The 19029-nt window shown below is 38.9% G+C and overlaps 1 protein-coding gene across 1 annotated transcript in view; it reads right to left on the reverse strand.

The window, feature by feature from the left end:
* The window catches only part of cpne5b (copine Vb), a 225150-nt gene that overhangs the window by 30597 nt on the left and 175524 nt on the right, over nucleotides 1-19029 (reverse strand). The window contains exons 14-15 of the mRNA XM_036559924.1: nucleotides 3869-3915; nucleotides 1547-1728 (exon numbers count right to left, since the gene is read on the reverse strand). Of these exons, the coding sequence (XP_036415817.1) occupies nucleotides 1547-1728; nucleotides 3869-3915 (229 nt within the window). The remainder of the gene's footprint in view (nucleotides 1-1546; nucleotides 1729-3868; nucleotides 3916-19029) is intronic.

Here is a 19029-nt window from a genome sequence, read left to right on the forward strand (position 1 = left end):
CTGTCAAGAAGCTGTTACAGAGAAAAGGAAACAGACAAAAACAAAGAAAATTTGCACCAGATTGAATTTGGACTGAAGTGGGACATTTTGAATGTGGATTAAAGTTTAATGAACTGCTGCGTCTAAATTTGTAATTGGGATTACTTGCAGAAAATGCAGCCAATTTCTAAGACTGAACTTTGGAGGAGTGGAAAAATATCTCTGTAGATTTCTTTGAAAAACTAGTAGCGGGTCTCCACAACATTTTTATTTAATTGAAGTAAAGTTTCACCATCTTGGCTGCAAATATGTCTCAGTATGTGCTAATGTCCTAATATAGGCTAAAAAATATAATATAAATGAAAACGCAGACTTACTTTGCTCTGCTTTAAGCTTTAGCTCAGCTATAGCTGCTTTTCTCACATCTCCGGCAGGAAACTTTTCCACAAAAGTAAAATAGTTTCTTGTAAATTTCTCCCAACATTCGCCTTTTATGAGGCTGAAGTCAGCTTCTCATTCGCCAGCCTCTTGATCGAATTTTCCCACTCCAGCTTAAATGGTGCTTGAGGCGCCAGAACTGCACTATTTAAGGTGGAACGGGAAAATTCAAACAAGCTGGCAAATGAGAAGATGACATAAGCCAGTTTCTCAATGCAGATTAAAACAAGCAAACAAATCCATTGGTCTCCAAATTATCGATGTTCATCTTAAATTTTTCTCCTTTCTATTTCGTTAGCTACATTCTAGGCAAGATTGTTGTCTGTGTTGCTATGGTGACGCGCCAATCTTCAGGGTTAAAGGGCGAATTAGCAGTTATACATTAACTTTAGTGTTTCAGCCATTTATTGTTAAGACTGTGTTTGAACAATCAGTAGAGCTTTATTTTACTGCAGAGGAGGATTATTTTATTTTTGCCTACAAATCTAATTCTGCTGTGGAGCTGCAACAGGACTTGACTTTTGCAAAATGCTGTATGTCAAACTGATTTAAATAATTTTTTCCTCATTTCAATGTGTCTTAAATTCTGACAGAAAAAAACACTCCTGATATGCGTTTAAAGTATGTTACATACATTTATAAATTAATTAATCCTACAGATTGGAGCTGCTGGCTAAAAGCACATGGTAACTCCACAAACGTGCTGTTAATGCGTAATTAAAGAAACCTGTTTGTAAGTAAAGGGACAGGGAGTCTATAGGAGTTTATCATGAGCTGACAGACACTGGAAGTTGTGGGAGCAGGGGAGAGGGGGTGGAGAGAGAGGCTCTGATCAATTTAGGCTTCTCTGAGCCTTCATGGGCCTACAGAGAGAACTCAAATCCATAATCCCTCTCTGAGCAAGCATTACTCACTGGGTGAAATTCAATTTCCACATCATAGCAAACACACGCAGCTCCACCACCTCCATTGTTAAGGCGGATGTAGTTTTTTGATCATCCAACGTAGCGGGACAAGGAACAGGGATGTTTGGTTTTGATAAGGAGGAAGGGGAATGCATTAGACATGTGACCTACATCCAGAGAGCTTTCTGAGTAAAAGATGCAGGCGCGGTGGTCCACAAACTCACCAGAGGAAACTCGTGAGACACGCGTCCATCAGGGGGCAGTTTGGCTCCAAAGCCCAGAGCGGGAAACATCTTATCGCTGTCATAATCCTGGATGATCTCCCCCACAGCTTTGAGCGCCATGGCGTAGGCGTTCATCTGGTACGGGTTCATGTAGTGGAGGGACGTGGACTGGGACGGGTTACCTACAGATCAGAGTTAGTGGTATAGTATTAAGGGCTATAATTTTTGATAACGTAGTATTGACTCTTCCATAAAATCTCCCACACCACTGATCTCACTTTGTCATTATATGGTAAAGCAATGAACATTATTGGCTCTACCTAATAAGCCACGTACTTAGCAGCTTGGGGCACCGTGGCCTCCAGGGGCCCCCAAACCACTTCTGGGTTATTACTAAGCCATTATGTTGTCTAATGCTGCGTTTGAGTGGTGTTTCACTCTTCCGCCAGTGAAAAACACTAAACTTGGCTGTGAATGGGAAAAAGATATACCTGACGCACTTCTATGTGATCCATGTGCTTTTTAATAGAAGTGGAACACATTTTCTTGCTTTCTTTCACCGTGTGTTGGGCGCATCTTTCAACAAGCATCAGAATGTAGTAGGTACAACATTCAGTGAGCACCCGAAGGCAGCAGAAGATGCTCAAGTGAGGGGAAAAAGCGACTGTTTAGTCATGTCTCAAAAAAGACCGTACACATCTGGAGGCAAAAAAGGAATAAAGGTGAGAACGCTTGAAGATAAAGGTTTGTTTTAGTTTTTTTGTGGTGTCAACTTTATGCCATTTTTGGCTTGTAGTTGGTGAAAGAGAAGTAGTGGATCTGGTCACTGTCTAATGAAGCAGGTTCAACTCAAAAAAACAAAAGAAACAGCTGTGATTAACAGCTTTTACTGATGTTGGTAAGGTAAAGCGTTAAATATCTTTTTGATGTTTGTATTTAAATAGTGGTCAAAGTTGATTTACACATCACTACTTTCTGTTTGCATTTAACATACTCTCCCAATTTTTTGGGATTGGGATTTGTAGTTTAGAAGGCTATAGAAAGTGAGAGTGTGTGATTTGAGTAGCTATATGGAACTAGCACTTCACTTTATTTGCCCAAGTGAAAAAACAGACTTGCATTTTGATGGATGCGCATCTAGATCAGCCAGAGTGAATTTAAACACTGATTAAAACGTAAGTGTATCAGACAGACAACTAAAACGCTTCAAATATTATTGTTTTATGGGTGATTTTGAGCTAAATGAGGTGTTCATACAGTGGAAAGACAAAGACTAGGCTGGGTTGTCTAGACGTAAGAGCATTAGATCATTTAATTGATCATTCATTCTTGAAATTTTGGAAACTGAAGAATACATATAATCTTGAGGATGTTCTACATTATCAGTACATTCAAAGCCCTATTTGAGCTGGATTAGTTTTACCTGGGAAGGTGCTGTAATTTGAAAGTTTTTGTATGTGTAGTGCAAAAACAAAGGCTAAAAAAGGCATTAGGCCATGCTTTACAAACACAAACTATTACAATAAAGTTTCCGCAGAACTGAAAAAGAACCAAAACTGATAACATTTCTCAGTTTAAAGCTAATTAAACAGCTTGTCTCTTTTATGAGGGTTTCACAGGGGTCATTTTCAAACTGTAATCCTACAGTGCTGTTGCCATCTATTCAGAACACAATATGTAAGAACTTTTCGGATACCTCCTGGGCCACTGGAAGGCTACTGAAGTTTGCTTCCTACTGCGCTGTTGAATTCAGAAGGTTTGAACAGCTGAAAGGCATCAAAACAGCCTCGGAGCATTGTTTACGTTGTTTGTTCGGTTGCAACAAACAAACTCAGAACAACAATCCGGCACTACGGGCAGCCCTCCACAACAAATCCCTTCGAACGCAACCACGCACTTCCTCATATTTACATGCACATTGTCTTGGCTGTGCCACATTAGCCATGAATTATTAGGAGAGCTTTTTTTCCTGCTGCAGCTACTTGCGCAAGAACAGTAATTATTAGTAATTGCAGTAAGTGCAGCCTGTCGAGCGACGGGGGGCCCATTCACAGGCAGTGGGTGTGCCTAAGCCGTTCGGCAGCCTATTCTCTAGCCGCCCCCCAACCCAGCACGGCCAGGCACCCTGCTTAGTGTTCTGTTCAGCCAGGCAGAGCAGGGAGCTGCCCATTCACAGCCATTAGAGCTCTACTGAAAGCAAGAGACAAGATGTTAAATAGCTCTGCTTAGAGGAGGACTGGTTAAGGAGTTTGGGAAACCACTTAACTGTTTTTTTTTAAATGCTTACTGGCTACTTTTTTTGAAAACCATTTAATCACTTACCATTAGAGGCGGTGAAATCAATGGCCACCGTGAAATTGATTTGGGTCCTGCACAGAGTTGCATGGAAGACATGAGAAATAAAACAAAATATCAGTAAAATTGTCCCATTACAAAAATAGTTCAGAAAAAAAGGTACATATTTCTATGGACATACGAACACATTAGGGCTTTCACAACTACACAAATAATAATGAAAAAAACATCAATTAAAGATTCCTTTCATGATCATTCTGCAGTGCAATTTGTATTATAATGATGCATATTTTAAATTCTTCTAATCTCTGTCACAGGAAGAAACAGAGGCATTTCCATTTATATGCATTTTTGCCACATTTTTTAAAATTATAAACGCTTTGCAGTTTATCTCCTTTCTGAGTATTTTCGAATCTCTGAAAGGCTATGCATTTATTATTGCTCAGTATATACATCATATGGCTAAAAGATTTTGGCACCCCTCCTATTCATTGAGTTCAAGCATTTAAGCCAAATGCATTGTTAACAGGAGTATGAAATCAAGCACATAGCCATGCAATCACCATAGACAAACACTGGCAGTAGAATGTGTCGTATTGAAGAGCATAATGACTTCAAACATAGGACTGTCATAGCATGCCATCTTTGCCACGTACTAGGTCAGATCGTTAAATTCCAGCCCTGCTAGATCTGTCCTGATCAACTGTAAGTGCTATTATTGTGAAATGGAAGCATGTAGGAGCGACAACAGCTCAGCCACGTTGTAGTAGACCATGCAAACTCACAAAGCGAGGCAGGTAGCATGTGCAAATTGCCTATCCTCTGTTGCATCACTCACTACAGAGATCCAAACTGCCTCTGGAAGCTACAAAAGCATAGTAACTGTGCATCAGGAGCACCACATATTGGGTTTCTATGGCCGAGCAGCTGCACAGAAGCCTAGGATCACTATGTGTAATGGCAAGTGTTGGCTGGAGTGGTGTAAAGTAGTGGAAAAGCATTTTAGTGATGAACCATATCTCACTATCTGGCAGTCTGATGGGTTGGGCAGATGCCAGGAGAATGCTACCAATTGAAATGCGTAGTTCCAAAAGTAAAGTTTGGTGGAGGAGGGATAATGGTCTGGGGCTGTTTTTCAGCATTAACACATCCTCTACAGAGAACATAAATATTTCATTTTTCTGCACATCTTAGACCACAATTTATATGTATTTGCATTTAACATATGGGCAAAAATAAACATACAATATAAAATGTGCCATAACTTTTGCACAGACCAAATTTTACATCTTATTTGTTTCAAAATATGTTAAATTCAGCAATTAACAGTAACTGTACATTAAAATGCACAGAAGTGTGTTCTGTGTAGAAAATGTACTTATTTTGACCTGAAAAAAAAATAACCAAACCTTTGCATGCATGATATATATGACATATACACTCATAGGTTGGAACAAGCAGACACTGTGCTCACTGGCTGTCAGTGATGAAAACTGGAAGCTGTGTTCTTTATAAAGAAATCATAAGATTTTCATGTTCAGGTTAATGTTTGGGTTCACTGAACTGTTACTGAATAATCTTGCTGAAATGCTGAAAGTAATAAACACATTCTTATGATGTTTATTTTGTTTACTAATATAACTACAATAAAATGTGCTACAAATAGAAAAACGTTCTTTAGAGTCAAATTTGAGCAATGAAGACAAATGTGATTAACCGTAATTAACTACAGAAACTACTTAACAAAAACAATAAAACACAATTAAATATTTTAATCATTTGACAGCCTTAATCAGAACCTGATTGCTAATGTAATTGATAGTGACAGGCCTGAAACACATACACTAGAGCAAAGTAACATGTACACACAAAGGCAGATGTACACAGTCTTGCTAAGTGATGAGTAGCATCCACTCCAGCTTCACAGTCTGATTGGAACTGATGGGATGGGCACTTACATTGAACTCACATTACCAGTTTTATTGAGCTTCAGCAGCAGCCCACTTCAGCCTCTGAAGTGTAGTGGCCACCTGCTCACTACTCTGACCTGCTCTTGTGTTGACTATTTCACCAGCAGCGACCGAAAAGAGAGGTTTGAACCCTTATCAACCTTTATCTAAGATCCAGGTCACATATGCTGGCAACATGTACATTCTAATACATAATTACATACATATTCTATTACACAAGTAAATGCAAAAAAACAGCAACGCTGCTGCCCACTGTAACTATGATAGATTATTATTACACAAGGCTAAGAAAACCTCATCCACAACTCATAAAGGTGTTGCATATACTGTAAAGAATAACTATAATTTCTTCAGAGAAGGCCTCATGATTTCTTGGATCTAAAAAAGCATGTCTGTAATTTTTGGTTTATTTTTATTCAATAGAATCATTATTGTATTTTAACACTGCAAGTATTACAGTATTACTTTTGTTTTATTGTTAAGTTCTGGGTGGAAACAAAAGGGTTAAATACTTTAAATGCCCAGCAGAAAACTGGCCAGGATTTGTTTTTTGTTTTTTTGTGGCGTCTAGGTAGAGATAACTAAACGAGCTTTCCTGTTGGTTAGGAGAGCTGAGGAGAAGTCCTAACATCTTAGATTAATCATCTGCATCATTACGAAGTGACAAAGGAATCAACCAATCACGTCCAATAGGCAGAACCAATTTAGTCAAAATGTCACTCTAGGCCTTCTGGAGGTTCTAGATACATCACTGAGTGTGAATACAAGCAGCAGTCTAATCAATGGGTTGTAGAATATGTGCAATACTTGTAAATATCCTTATAGTGTAAATATTATTTTGCTTTTTTTATTTAGTGTTTATATTGTTCATTTTTGTGAAGGATAGAGTTTATAGTTTTTATCTTTTGTTTATTTTTCATTTTTATATATATTGTATATACAGTAATAAGTAACAAACTGCAACCTTGTTATAAATTAACAGCCTTAATACCTTGTTTGTTAATTCTCTTCTTGTTACTCTTTCTTGAGTGCCTTGCTATCCCTTTGCTGCTGTAGCACTGTGAATTGCCCCTGTGGTGGGACTAATTAAGGATTATCTTATATTATCTTATTTTATCTTAGAAATAGAAAACAGTGGTGGCAGCTCTATACCAGACCTCTTTACTGAAAGAGTCGCTGTGAAACCGCTACAAGGTTAAACATATGATACCATGTCTGTCACAAACTTCAAGTAAAACATGGATTGTCTTTTGGAAATATTTGGAAACAAATGTCTGTATTTAATCTAGAATCTGGCCTTTGTCCCACCTTAAATGCTACAGGAGTTACTTGCAACATTTCATAGATTTAATGGGAGATAAGTATGTTATCAGCATGAATAACTAGCTAATAATTATGACACTGACTAGCTGTATTTTTAGCCAATAAAAGCCTGGATTGTCAGCCAATAAAAACTAGTCAGCCAACAAATTCTTAGGACCAGTTGTAGACTTGGGGTCTGAGTTCCTCAGCTTCTTCCCTGAACTTATTCCTACCATCATTCCTTATACTGTGCTAATGCTGAACATGCTACAGTATTCATGCTATAATTTTTAGTGGTTGCGCTGTTGCTGTTTAAAAGCCTTTGCTGCACCAGTACTGAACGCTGTCTTGCCAGTTGTAGCCATCCCAAGTCGAGGCCTTAGATTTTCAATGTGCATCAATCAGTTTGTATGTAATTTCGTCTCTGAAATGCTCTGCTTGTATTTTCAGTGCAATAGGCGCTATAGTGTATGTGCTTTGGAAAGTGCTGGAAAGCAATTATTGTTAACATGTCTTCATTTTACTGAAGTAGGCAAACAAGGATTGTTATGTCTCTTTTTCATTGAGTCATTAAACATTAAAGCATTGCATCTTTATTATGAAATGAAAGACGTGCTTTAAAGGAAAAAACATAGATGTGCTTTCCTTTTTTTCTCTTCAACCGACACAGTAATGCAAAGCAATTAAGATGACAGGGCACTTAAGAAAGAATCATAATCCAATTTTCTAAATTATGAAATTTGTGCAGTATTAATCTTTCTTATTAGTCATGCAGTATGCAACTTATGGTAAAAAGAAGCATAGGATAGAGCACCCTTAGGGATTCAAAGGGCAAGAGCAGACAGAAAAAAAAACTATTAAATTCATAATGAAAAGGGGAGAAAATTACATTAACCTTTCAAATCCCCAGCTAATTCTAAGACTCTTGGCCATTTGTAACCTGGATAGTAATTATCCCCTTTATTAATTCATGAAAAGCCATGTGACTTGTGAAGCCCATTATGTATTAAAATACAACTCTCATAATTCAATATTATGGGGGACGATGGGGTCGGACCTGTGTGCTAAATGACTAACAGTGCAGGAGGGGGAGGGTGGGGGGTTAAATGACCTTCAAAAAGAGTTACAAGTGTTCCCACCATGCTAATGCTGAGAAACATACAAATATACTTTGATAAATGTTGACAATGTTAACACAGTTATGTTATCTTCAGTGGGAGATCACCATTTTTTATTATGATGTTCTAATAGAAAAGCATAACCAATCAGCAAACCTTCATCCACTGGAAGTCAGATATTGTTGTGGAACACTGTCTGGAATCCTTCAGTCGCAGGTATTTGTAAATCTAGCTGTAAATCTGAATAGATTGTACTTTCTGAGATGGAACTAGTTTTCCAGAGGGAAGAATTTATGGTAATTGGGATGACAAAGCTTCATGCTGGGCCCTGAATTACTTTTCTGATAGGCACCAGTCTGTGTCCCTGGGACACCATAAATCTGATCTACTGCTGGTAATTAAAGGTGTCCCACAAGGCTCAATACTAGGTCCGGTCTTATTGAGTACATGCATCATTGATATCGCCGCCTCCAACTCAGACTGCAAAGTACACCTGTATGCAGATGACACTGTTTTATTCTGTTCTGATGATTCTCTACAGGCAGCAGTGGAAAACTAAAGTGATCTTTTCATGCCTTAAAAACATCTCTCTAGCATCGTTCTGAATGTGAAGAAGCCTGAATCATGCTGTTTTCCAGAACTGCTAATTTTGCACAGAAGCCATCCAGAATTAAACATGTCCCTGAATACAAGCACCTTGGCATAAGGCTGGATGAAAAAATTACATTACATTTATTTAAATATCTTAAATATCATATCAGTAGTCAGCAAATTAAGTCAGAAGCTTGGTTAACTGTATTGAAACAAAACGTGTTCTCAATGCACACTAGAAAAAGGATTGTTGAGAGTACTGTGTTACCAGTAGGTGATTAAGGTGATGTAATATACAGACATGCACTAAGGCCTCAAGCCCTTAGATCTTTTACTCTGCAGGAAACACACTGGCTTCTGTTTATCTACAGAGCGTTCACTGGCCATGGGCCATCTTACATCACATCACATCAATGCTCTCTGTAATGTAAATTTAAAACTCATTTAGGTTACTGAATGACTCTTCAGGTGCCTCGCTGGGGTCACTCGACCATTTTAAACTTTTAACTTTGGTTGTTAATTTATTATTTAGTTGTTTTCTTATTTATTTTTATTATTTTACTATTTTATTATTACTTTTATTGTTATCTTTTCTATCTGTCTGGTCTTAGATATTCAGTGTGCATCTTCTACTCAGTTGTTTTATTTATTTATTTTTATTACTAATCCGCTTAATAGTATTATTAGATTGTTTTGATTTGTTAATCTTATTTGTTTCCAGTTTCCAAAACTTTTGGGAATTTTGCTAATTTTTCATTTACCAGTGAAATAACATTTAAACTCTCGGGACCAAGCGACTGTTTTACTAAAGTGATATGTTAAGATATTGCATAGTAGTTCATTAATATGATGTTTGTTCTGTTGGGGAACAGAAGGTGGAAGCCACTTGTGACTTGCAGAGAGCCAGACTCAACCTAACACATTTTGTTTTTTGGCTAATTATATAAAAATATCTCAGCAAGATGTTTACACAAGCAACCCACACTTCTCTGCTACAAAATGAAAATGTGAACTCTGTTTCCAGCTCCTAGCTTTTCTGAACAATTCAGCTGAGTGCAATAAAGTACCTAAAGACACGTTTATCAAAATGAATGGGATTACTGAGAGTAGACACTTTCGGGCACTGGCAACTTGAAACATCTAAATATCAGTAAATATTTACATATAAATATATTTATTGTATATGGATATCTACTGAATTGGTTCAAAGCCAGTGTTGAAAACACATTTCAGATTTTTAACTGACTTGGACTTTAAACTGAAATCCTGTTGCTTTGAGTGACTCTATACCTTAATTATGTTTATTTTATTAAAATAAATGCTTGAACATTCCAATTTGTCATCATCAGAACAATCATAATGCTACCACACCTTTACCAAATGCTAATTTTGAGCATAACTCGAAAATGCTAGTCAGTACATGACTAGCAAACACAGCTTTGAACAGTTGTACACACACAAAATCAATATTTTTCATTAGAATACAAAACAATTTACTTAATTGCAGAAAATATGTTTCGGTAGTGACAATTCTTAGGGCTACACACTGACTTTTTTCAGACTTTGGGACAAATTTGCTCTAAAACATCAGGATCTAACTGCTCAGCATGAAGCCATGAGGGACAGCAGTCTCACTTCCTGGTCTCAAATGCAGGGGTGTGGCTAAAAAAAGGCTCCGCCTATGGACTAAGACTCTTTGTGTTTCGGTAGTGACATGAAAATGTGGGACAGCTTTTTAAATATTTTTCATTAAAAATTAAACTAATAATAAATCTAAATATTTCAACTTCACTTTAAAATAAATTAAAAAGAGAAAAAAGAAAAAAAACCTTGGAACTATGGAACTATTATATGTAAATTTAAATGTAGGGGTTTGGGACAGCCGCCTCCCAATAGAAAGTACCCTATAAATAATGCTTTTATATATATTTTTCGCTTAGTAGTGTCTCAATTAATGCCTTGGATTTAAATAGATTGTAGCATAATCACTGTGAATATCTAAGATCTGAATGCTTGATTGTTTTTTAAATCTGTTTTTTTACTGTGGGACTGCAGTTTGGTAGAATGGTACATATGTATACACAGATCAACACTTCATTAAGTATATCTTGAATCTACACTGTCCATTATAGGCTCTACTTACCATATTAGATGCACTTTGTGGTTCTACAGTTACAAACTGTAGTCCATCTGTTTCTCTGCATACTTTGTTAGCCCCCTTTTACCTTGTTCTTCAGAGGTCAGGGACCCCATAGGACCCCACAACAGAGCAGGCATTATTTGAGTGGTGGATAATTCTCAGCAATGCAGTGACCTTGACATTGCAGCCAGTGGTGGTGGCGTATTTATGCCACGTTCTGCCGGAATATTTTTTTTTTTAATCTAATAAAATAAAATAGAATAAAAAATAAGTAACATCAAAAAAACAAATTTGTATTAAATGATTTAAGTGTAGTCTCCTTTCCAAAAACCCAACCGGCTCATTTCATGGATAGTAACTGCAATCCTCGCGGTATCAAGTTATCAGTCACATGCTTTACAAGCTCACACATGCGGAGTGCTAGCCGGTGGCGAGATCTGGAAATGGTGAAAAAAGATAACTGACTTTGTTGTCTTTTCTAAGCAAAAATGAAGGGGCAGAACAAGATGCTGAAAAAGCAAGAGAGGCTGAAAAGGAGGACAGTGATCCGTAGGCCAGTGGCAAACCCAGCACAAGCAGTGACGTTAATGTTGCTAGTTTGGCACCAGTGCTAAAAACAGCTAGAGATTCGGGCCTTTAGGGAGTACAGGGATTCAAATGCACTGAGAAATCCCGATGGACTGAAACAATTGTGGGTAGCTGTGAACAGCAATCCAAACGCAAGTGGAGACTGTGAGCTGGGTTTCTTCCAAATGAACCTGATTTGCCAATCACAGTGTTTCCAGATTGTCATTGCTTCTGTTTCTGTAATTTGTTGGCCCTTCGCTCGCACAATTTAACCGAGTGCTGTATTTGCAGTCTTGGAATGCTAAAGAACATCGAACTGCCACAGACAAGCAGAGCAAATCATAAAATCAGGTGGCGACTGTAGATAACGTGACTGTGTTGTGGAGTCTTTTGAATAATCAGACAAAGTAAGAAAGTCTTTTGTCATTGAATGCTACTGTATTAGGTGGAGCACTTAGAGCACTGTTGTGTCTATACGTTCCGGGACCCTCTCCCTCCCTGTCCACTTGTGGGATCACCTCAGCCTTAGTGTTCCACTGCCTCAGGTTTGGCACTGGTGATGGCATATTAGTGTGTGTTGCACTGGTGCAAGTGGATCAGACACAGCAGTTCTGCTGGAGTTTTTAAACACTGTGTCCACTCACTGTCCACTCTATTAGACACACCTACTTGGTTGGTCTACCTTGTAGATGTAAAGTCAGAGACATTAGCTCATCTGTTGCTGCACAGTTTGTGTTAGTCATCCTCTTGTCCTTGATCAGTGGTCATAGGATGCTGTTGACTGGATATTTTTGGTTGGTAGACTATTCTCAGTCCAGCAGTGACCCTGAGGTGTTTAAAACTCCAGCAGCACCGCTGTGTCTGATCCACTCATACCAGCGCAACACACACTAACACACCACTACCACATCAAAGTCCCTGCAGTGCTGAGAATGATTCACCACCCAAATAATACCTGCTTTGCGGTGGCCCTGTGGGGATCTTGACCATCAAAACAGGGTACAAGCAGCACAGTGTTTTGCTTGTAAATGATACTTGAAACTCTGCAGACCTGCAGAGTCCAATAGGCATAAATGAGACCATATTTATGACATCAGTTCCCAGCGTGGGGTTTTTCCATGGCCCAGTAACCCACTAAGGATGCCGGAGAAACTGCAGTGTACTACAGGAGAGGCCTCTTGACTACAGAGTAGCCTGACGAGGGTGGACACAAGGACAAGAGCATCGATTGGCAGGCAGGTGGAGGCTCTTGTCACTAAGTATTGGCCCTCATTTGTCAGGCACAATGCTGAGGCTATGTCTGCAGTGCTGCAGGGACTAGAATAGCCACAACAGCAACCCAATTACAGCAGATGGTGCTAAGAGTAGGCATTCCACATTCAATGGTATGTCATTCTGAAGTAGTTGCCATGTTATTTATTTAAAAACATTTAGTGAAACCGATGAAAACATACCCCCCCGCACACACACACACACACACATACACATAAACTGGCCCCTGATTGAGGGCTATAGGGTCTATAGCTGAGGGCTATAATCTTCCATAATGGTGCATACTTTTCCTGTTTCCTCTTCGTGTCTTGGTCCCATTACAGACGTGCTGTGGCCGGAGCGAGGGGAGCTCTTAGGCTCTAATAGAAATGTCAGGCCAGGTCCGGTGGTGTTTCTGCAGGCTATCTGCCACTCAGCCGTCAGGAGCGGCCCCCGCGGAGGTAAAGGTCAGTTTTTAATCAGAGTGCATACTCGCTCAGCCAGCAGGAGAGCTCATTTCAGACCAGTGCATGAGCATGCGTGAGTGAGAGACAGGAGGAGAGAGAGCAAGTGCTCATTTCTGTACGTCTGTATGCACACGTGAGAAAGAGAGAGAGAGCCAAGAGAAAGAGAGGAAAGAAAGTGTGAGTGAGAGAGCCAGAGAGAGGAAAGAGGAGGGATATAGAGCAGAAGGAAAAAGGGGGAGAGGAAGGAAAGTGATAGATAGATAGATAGATAGATAGATAGATAGATAGATAGATAGATAGATAGCTAGACAGATAGATAGATAGATAGATAGATAGATAGATAGATAGACAGATAGATAGATAGATAGATAGATAGATAGATAGATAGATAGATAGATAGATAGATAGATAATAACCCTCATTTCAGCATGGTGTGTGTGCATGAATGTGACACTGAGGCTAAAATAAGTGTGAGCTGTTCCTCGGCTGCTTTATTACTGTTGTACTGCTTCTTTTTCTGCTCCTCTGCTCCGCCACCACACGAATCATAATTGATTTCTATCAGTGGCTACACTCCTGTAGGACGTCTTTAACCCGCTCTGGAGTGTTCTTCTATTTCTGATTGCACATCTCTACCGCACATCCTAATAAAGGCCGGTATTGCTTTGCTCTCTTGCTTTGCCCTCACCATGCCAACTTGTTCGGCCTGGAATATTTGCAATGGTGCGGAGAGTGTTTCAGCTTGAGAGGCAATTTCCTCTTTTCATTTGGGCGAGAGCTTAATCAATTTATACTATTTCAGCTCTCCCAGATTGCTCACATAGACCGAATATCATTGCTCACGTTGACTTGATAAGCAAACATAACAAGAACACACATATACCCGACTTTGTCAGGACACAGCTGGGTTCAGACAGAAATTGGTCAGAATATAGACAGATTCAGACATTTTAGCTGGACTACAGTCAAGTTCAGACAGAATTTTCTTGGTTTACAGTCAGGATCAGACAGAATTGTGTCAGGTCCCAGTCAGGATCAGACAGAATTGTCTCAGGTCCCAGTCAGGATCAGACAGAATTTGGTCAGGTTGCAGTTGAGATCAGATGGAACTGTGTCAGGTAACAGTCAAGATCAGACAGAATTTTGTCAGGTTACAGTTGGGGTCAGATTGAATTGTGTCAGTTTACAGTCAGGATCAGACAGAATTGTGTCAGGTTACAGTCAGGATTGGGATCAGACAGAATTGTGTCAGGTTACAGTCTGGATTGGGATCAGACAGAATTGTGTCAGGTCCCAGTCAGGATCAGACCAAATTTTGTCAGGTTACAATCGGGATCAGACCGAATTTTGTCAGGTTACAGTTGGGATCAGACAGAATTTTTTTTCTCACGTTACCGTCAGGATCAGACAGAATTGTGCAAGGTTACAGTCGGAATCTGACAGAATTGTGTCAGATTACAGTTGGGATTAGACTGAATTGTGTCAGGTTACAGTTGGGATCAGACAGAATTGTGTCAGGTTACAGTCGGGATCAGACTAAATTGTGTCAGATTACAGTTGGGATTAGACAGAATTGTGTGAGGTTACAGTCAGGATCAGACAGAATTGTGTGAGGTTATAGTTGGGATCAGACAGAATTTTGTCGCGTTACAGTCGGGATCAGACAGAATTTGGTCAAGTTACAGTCGGGATCAGACAGAATTTTGTCTTGTTACAGTCAGGATCAGCCAGAATTTGGTCAGGTTACGGTCAGGATCAGACAGAATTGTGTGAGGTTACAGTTGGGATCAGACAGAATTTTCTCTGGCAACAGTCAGATTCGGACAGAACTTTTTTAGGGTTACAGCTGGATTCAGGCAGAATTTCGTTGGGTTTTAGTCGAGTTCAGACAGAATTTTATCAGGCCAAGTTGAGTGTAGATTCAAAACCTGAGCAAAATGTTCTCAGATTACATTTAGATTTGAACCAAAAATTCATGACAGATTGACTCTGGAATTGTTGGGAGATCACAAGTTTGAATCCCTACAATTCTGGGAGTCCAGGACAGCATAGTCCTGTTTAATTGTAGTGGTTTTCAGTATATTAGACACTGAATAAACCATTTTGCTCCTTGCATTATGTCTGTTCTAATTTATCAAACCTTAGAAAAAAGTCAGAAATGAGCTGTATATCCTGTATTATGAAAACATCTTCAAGCAATGCCATATTGTCCACCTCTCCTTTCTTGTGTTATAAGTGGTGCTGTGTCACATTTTCTGACATGACCTCATAGCAGACCTATCAGATGTTTACGCAACCCTCTGGCTACAGTAGCACTGCTGGCTGCATGACCCTTGCAACAGCCCTTGGCCTCCCTGCCCTTACAGTCCACCCATACCTGGCCACTCAGCCACATCATTTTCCCTTCATCTCTCTGGCACTGGATTCACCCTGCTGTCACTTCACATTACACTCAAGACCCACAGGCTGCTCACCAGCCTAGACCACAGACCTTACTTACATCTGCTTGGAGGGAGACAGTTGTATAACATATGCCAACATGTAGGGATACATCAATACTTCTTTCATTTCAATACTGATACCTGATCTTTAAATGTTGGCCAATACAGACTACTGATACTGATACTAACTTTAACCCAGCTGCCTTATAAGTCCTGATATTTATACAATTTCACTTTTAAAATTTAAAAGTGTTACAAGCTTGACATCGACACCCATGCAAAGAACCATTTAAGCATGAAATTGTATTACCCTAATATAAAGTGGGAGATTACTGAGGTACAAAAACTGATTTAATGAAGTTTTAAAATTATCCCCCCACTATCTATAAATATCTCTGTTAAATTGCGTCATTATTTTTAAGTGCCAGTATCTGCGTCGATACAGACATGGTATCCGTATCAGTGCAACTCTATTAGTAGGTATCAGTATCAGTACCCATCGCTGATACCGATAGTGTCAGGATCGGAGCCGTCACTAAAACGATATTGGTACCAGTGCAATACTACTAATATATTCAGTGGCTAGCTAGATCCAGCAAAATCATGGCCTGTGTTCAAACTAGGGCAGAGTTCACACATTTGTATTGGCACAAATCCAAATTAACCATTAGCATGTTGATTGCTTGTTTGTAGGGCTGGTTCAAGCCTCAGGGCTGTCAAAACTGAATGGATGATTTTACTGTGCTGAATATGGTCTGTGGCACATGTTAATGAACATTCTGTTATTCACTGTTCATTTTATAGCCAGAGACCAGGCTTAGGTGATAGGGCAATGTAATCAGATACTGCTGATAATGGACAAGTAACCCGATGGCAATGTGTAAAAGGCAATAATCACTGTTTTTGGAGAACAACTAAGAAAGAATTAGAGAGGAATAAGTTACCATTTTACAGCTTGTAAATATGTTGGAAAATTGGTGTTCACAATTAAAGTGTATAGGCACACGCTCCAATAGTCTAGTCTGGGTTAGGGTTAGGGTTAGTGCCTCGAAGCTGCCTGTTAGTTCTCTATGTTTACAGTAATGTTTATTATAACGACGGGTAGATTTCAAAAGATGTTGGGTGACTCAGTATTATATTATTTAATATCTGGTTCTATTAAACATGTTCATGAAAACATTTAATGTTAAAAAAAAGCATATAAGCTAAAAATAGAATAGAAAGTAGGTCAAAACTGTAGCAGGGATGGGGTGGTATAACTGATAATCATGATTTTTTAACTAGAAAATATGATGCTAATTATTTTAGTCGCTGCCCAGGCCTATGGCAGACTGTCTCACACATGTATATGTGGCCTCATATAGACCGCTGTGCACTCAGTGAATCTGGTGTGAAGAGTCACTGTATTGTAAACATGTTTGATATTTTAAGGGGGACATCTTTTGCAAGGCTAAATGTCTTACATATGCATCACACGTATGTATTAGGAGCAAGTACAGGTATACAGCATTTAAATGTCTGAAGGGGTGCAGGACTGCAAAAAGTAATTGCTCTATCTTGCACATAACCCAGGCTTTCTTGCCTGCACTCATACACTGAAAAGGCAAGCTGCGCTCTGTTTCTTCCCTCGAGTCAAATCAAGAGTTTGAGGGGCTGCCAGCAGACTCTTTTGAGAATCGGAATTCCCTTCAAGATGGTGGGAGGGACTCCCTTGAGGGAAAGTCTGCAGGGGAAATCTGGGAGTGCCTCCTATTTCCAAAATCAGAATGCACTGCTGCAAACGTGAATGTGAAGCATCAAAGCAGAAACAACAGATCTGAGCATAAAATCAGACTTGAGCAGTAATTCAGGGCGTTACCCCACTAGTCACTGTGATAGTACCCTCAATGGTACATCTTCAGTACCTTTAGTTAGGGAACATAACTGTGCTATAATGCATTGCAATAACATGTTTAAAGTTGTATTGACTTGTACACCTTGTCCTGACTCCAGGCTTTTTATTTTATTGTTCTGTTTTAAAACATTAGGTTATGAAAAGTTACAAATATGTATAAATATGTACCTTTTCTCTGGGAAAAAAACACTGTTTTTAACTTTGAGAGCACATTTACATTGTTTGTATCTTGATGAATGAAAAATGTACCTGTACAGTACCTTTATTTTCTGACAGTGTAGCTAAGGTTTACATTATGTGTTGGATTCTGTGTTGACTAGATATCATTGTGCAAGCAGATTTCTTTCCCACACCCTCATATGTCCAGTTTCCTTCTCTAACAACTAGGAAACGTCTTTGAAAGAAACAGACTCTTACGAGTGGACAGCTCTTCTCAGAGAAACAGAGCTGATCATTTGCAGAAGTGGCTCATGTCTCGCTAAAAGCCAACAACCTTCGGTCACTTTCTTTGTGGAGAGTGAAAGAAAAATTGTTTCCAGTGCCATTTGGCAGATGTGTCTCGAAAAGGAAAGGCATGCGAGTTAAATGAGCGCCCTGTAGAGCACGGTCAAGATGAAATCGATCTAAGCTTGAAGATGCGTTGTGCTCAGATGAGGATGTGTGCAGCTTATTCACATTCCCACTTGGTGCAATTATGCTGTTTGTGTCCTTGTTTTGTCTTTGAGAGCAATGAAACAAGGTTTTCATTCTAAAGCATTCTTCAGTGGTATGTTTAATAATAGAACTAAACTGATCTTAACTGAAATCAATGAATTCCATGTTACATATCACTGCTGTTGGAACAAAACCTTGTCTCTCCATATTTGCAGTTTTTTTTTTCTCTCCATTGTCCCTCCATTTTTGCAGTCATTTTTTTCAGTTTTGACATAATTTGAAAATGCCTGTTGCCCTTTACACTGTGTGTAAATTTCATGATCAACAGACCAAAAGAAATACCCCAAAATGACATGGACAAAATGTCTGGTTCCATTTACTTACATTAAAAGCAAAGTATGTTTTTTCCTTCCCCTGTAAAGTCACCATTTTTGAGATGGAACGTTTTGTTCCAACAGCAGTGTTATATTGTATTTCGTATATGGACACACTATATATTAGAGAAACACGTATAGAGCTTGTGTAATTCTCTTTCTTCTGAAATTAATAATGTTATCTAGCTTTGCATATGTACCTCTATGTCTACAGCAGCAGTCAAAAGTTCATTTGAATGTAACTGACTGACTCATCTAAAAATCTGGTTAAAAGTTTGCAAAATATTTCTAAGACAACTACAAATAGTGACATTTGTAAACAAGAGATATCTCATCACAAAGAGGGCTTAGCGTTGTTGTCTCGCAAAAACCTTGTATCTCCATTTTTGTCCTGCTTTACTTCTTTGCATGATTTGAAA

The sequence above is a fragment of the Colossoma macropomum genome, unplaced genomic scaffold (genome assembly GCF_904425465.1).
Source record: "Colossoma macropomum unplaced genomic scaffold, Colossoma_macropomum, whole genome shotgun sequence".
Classification (NCBI taxonomy): Eukaryota; Metazoa; Chordata; class Actinopteri; order Characiformes; family Serrasalmidae; genus Colossoma; species Colossoma macropomum.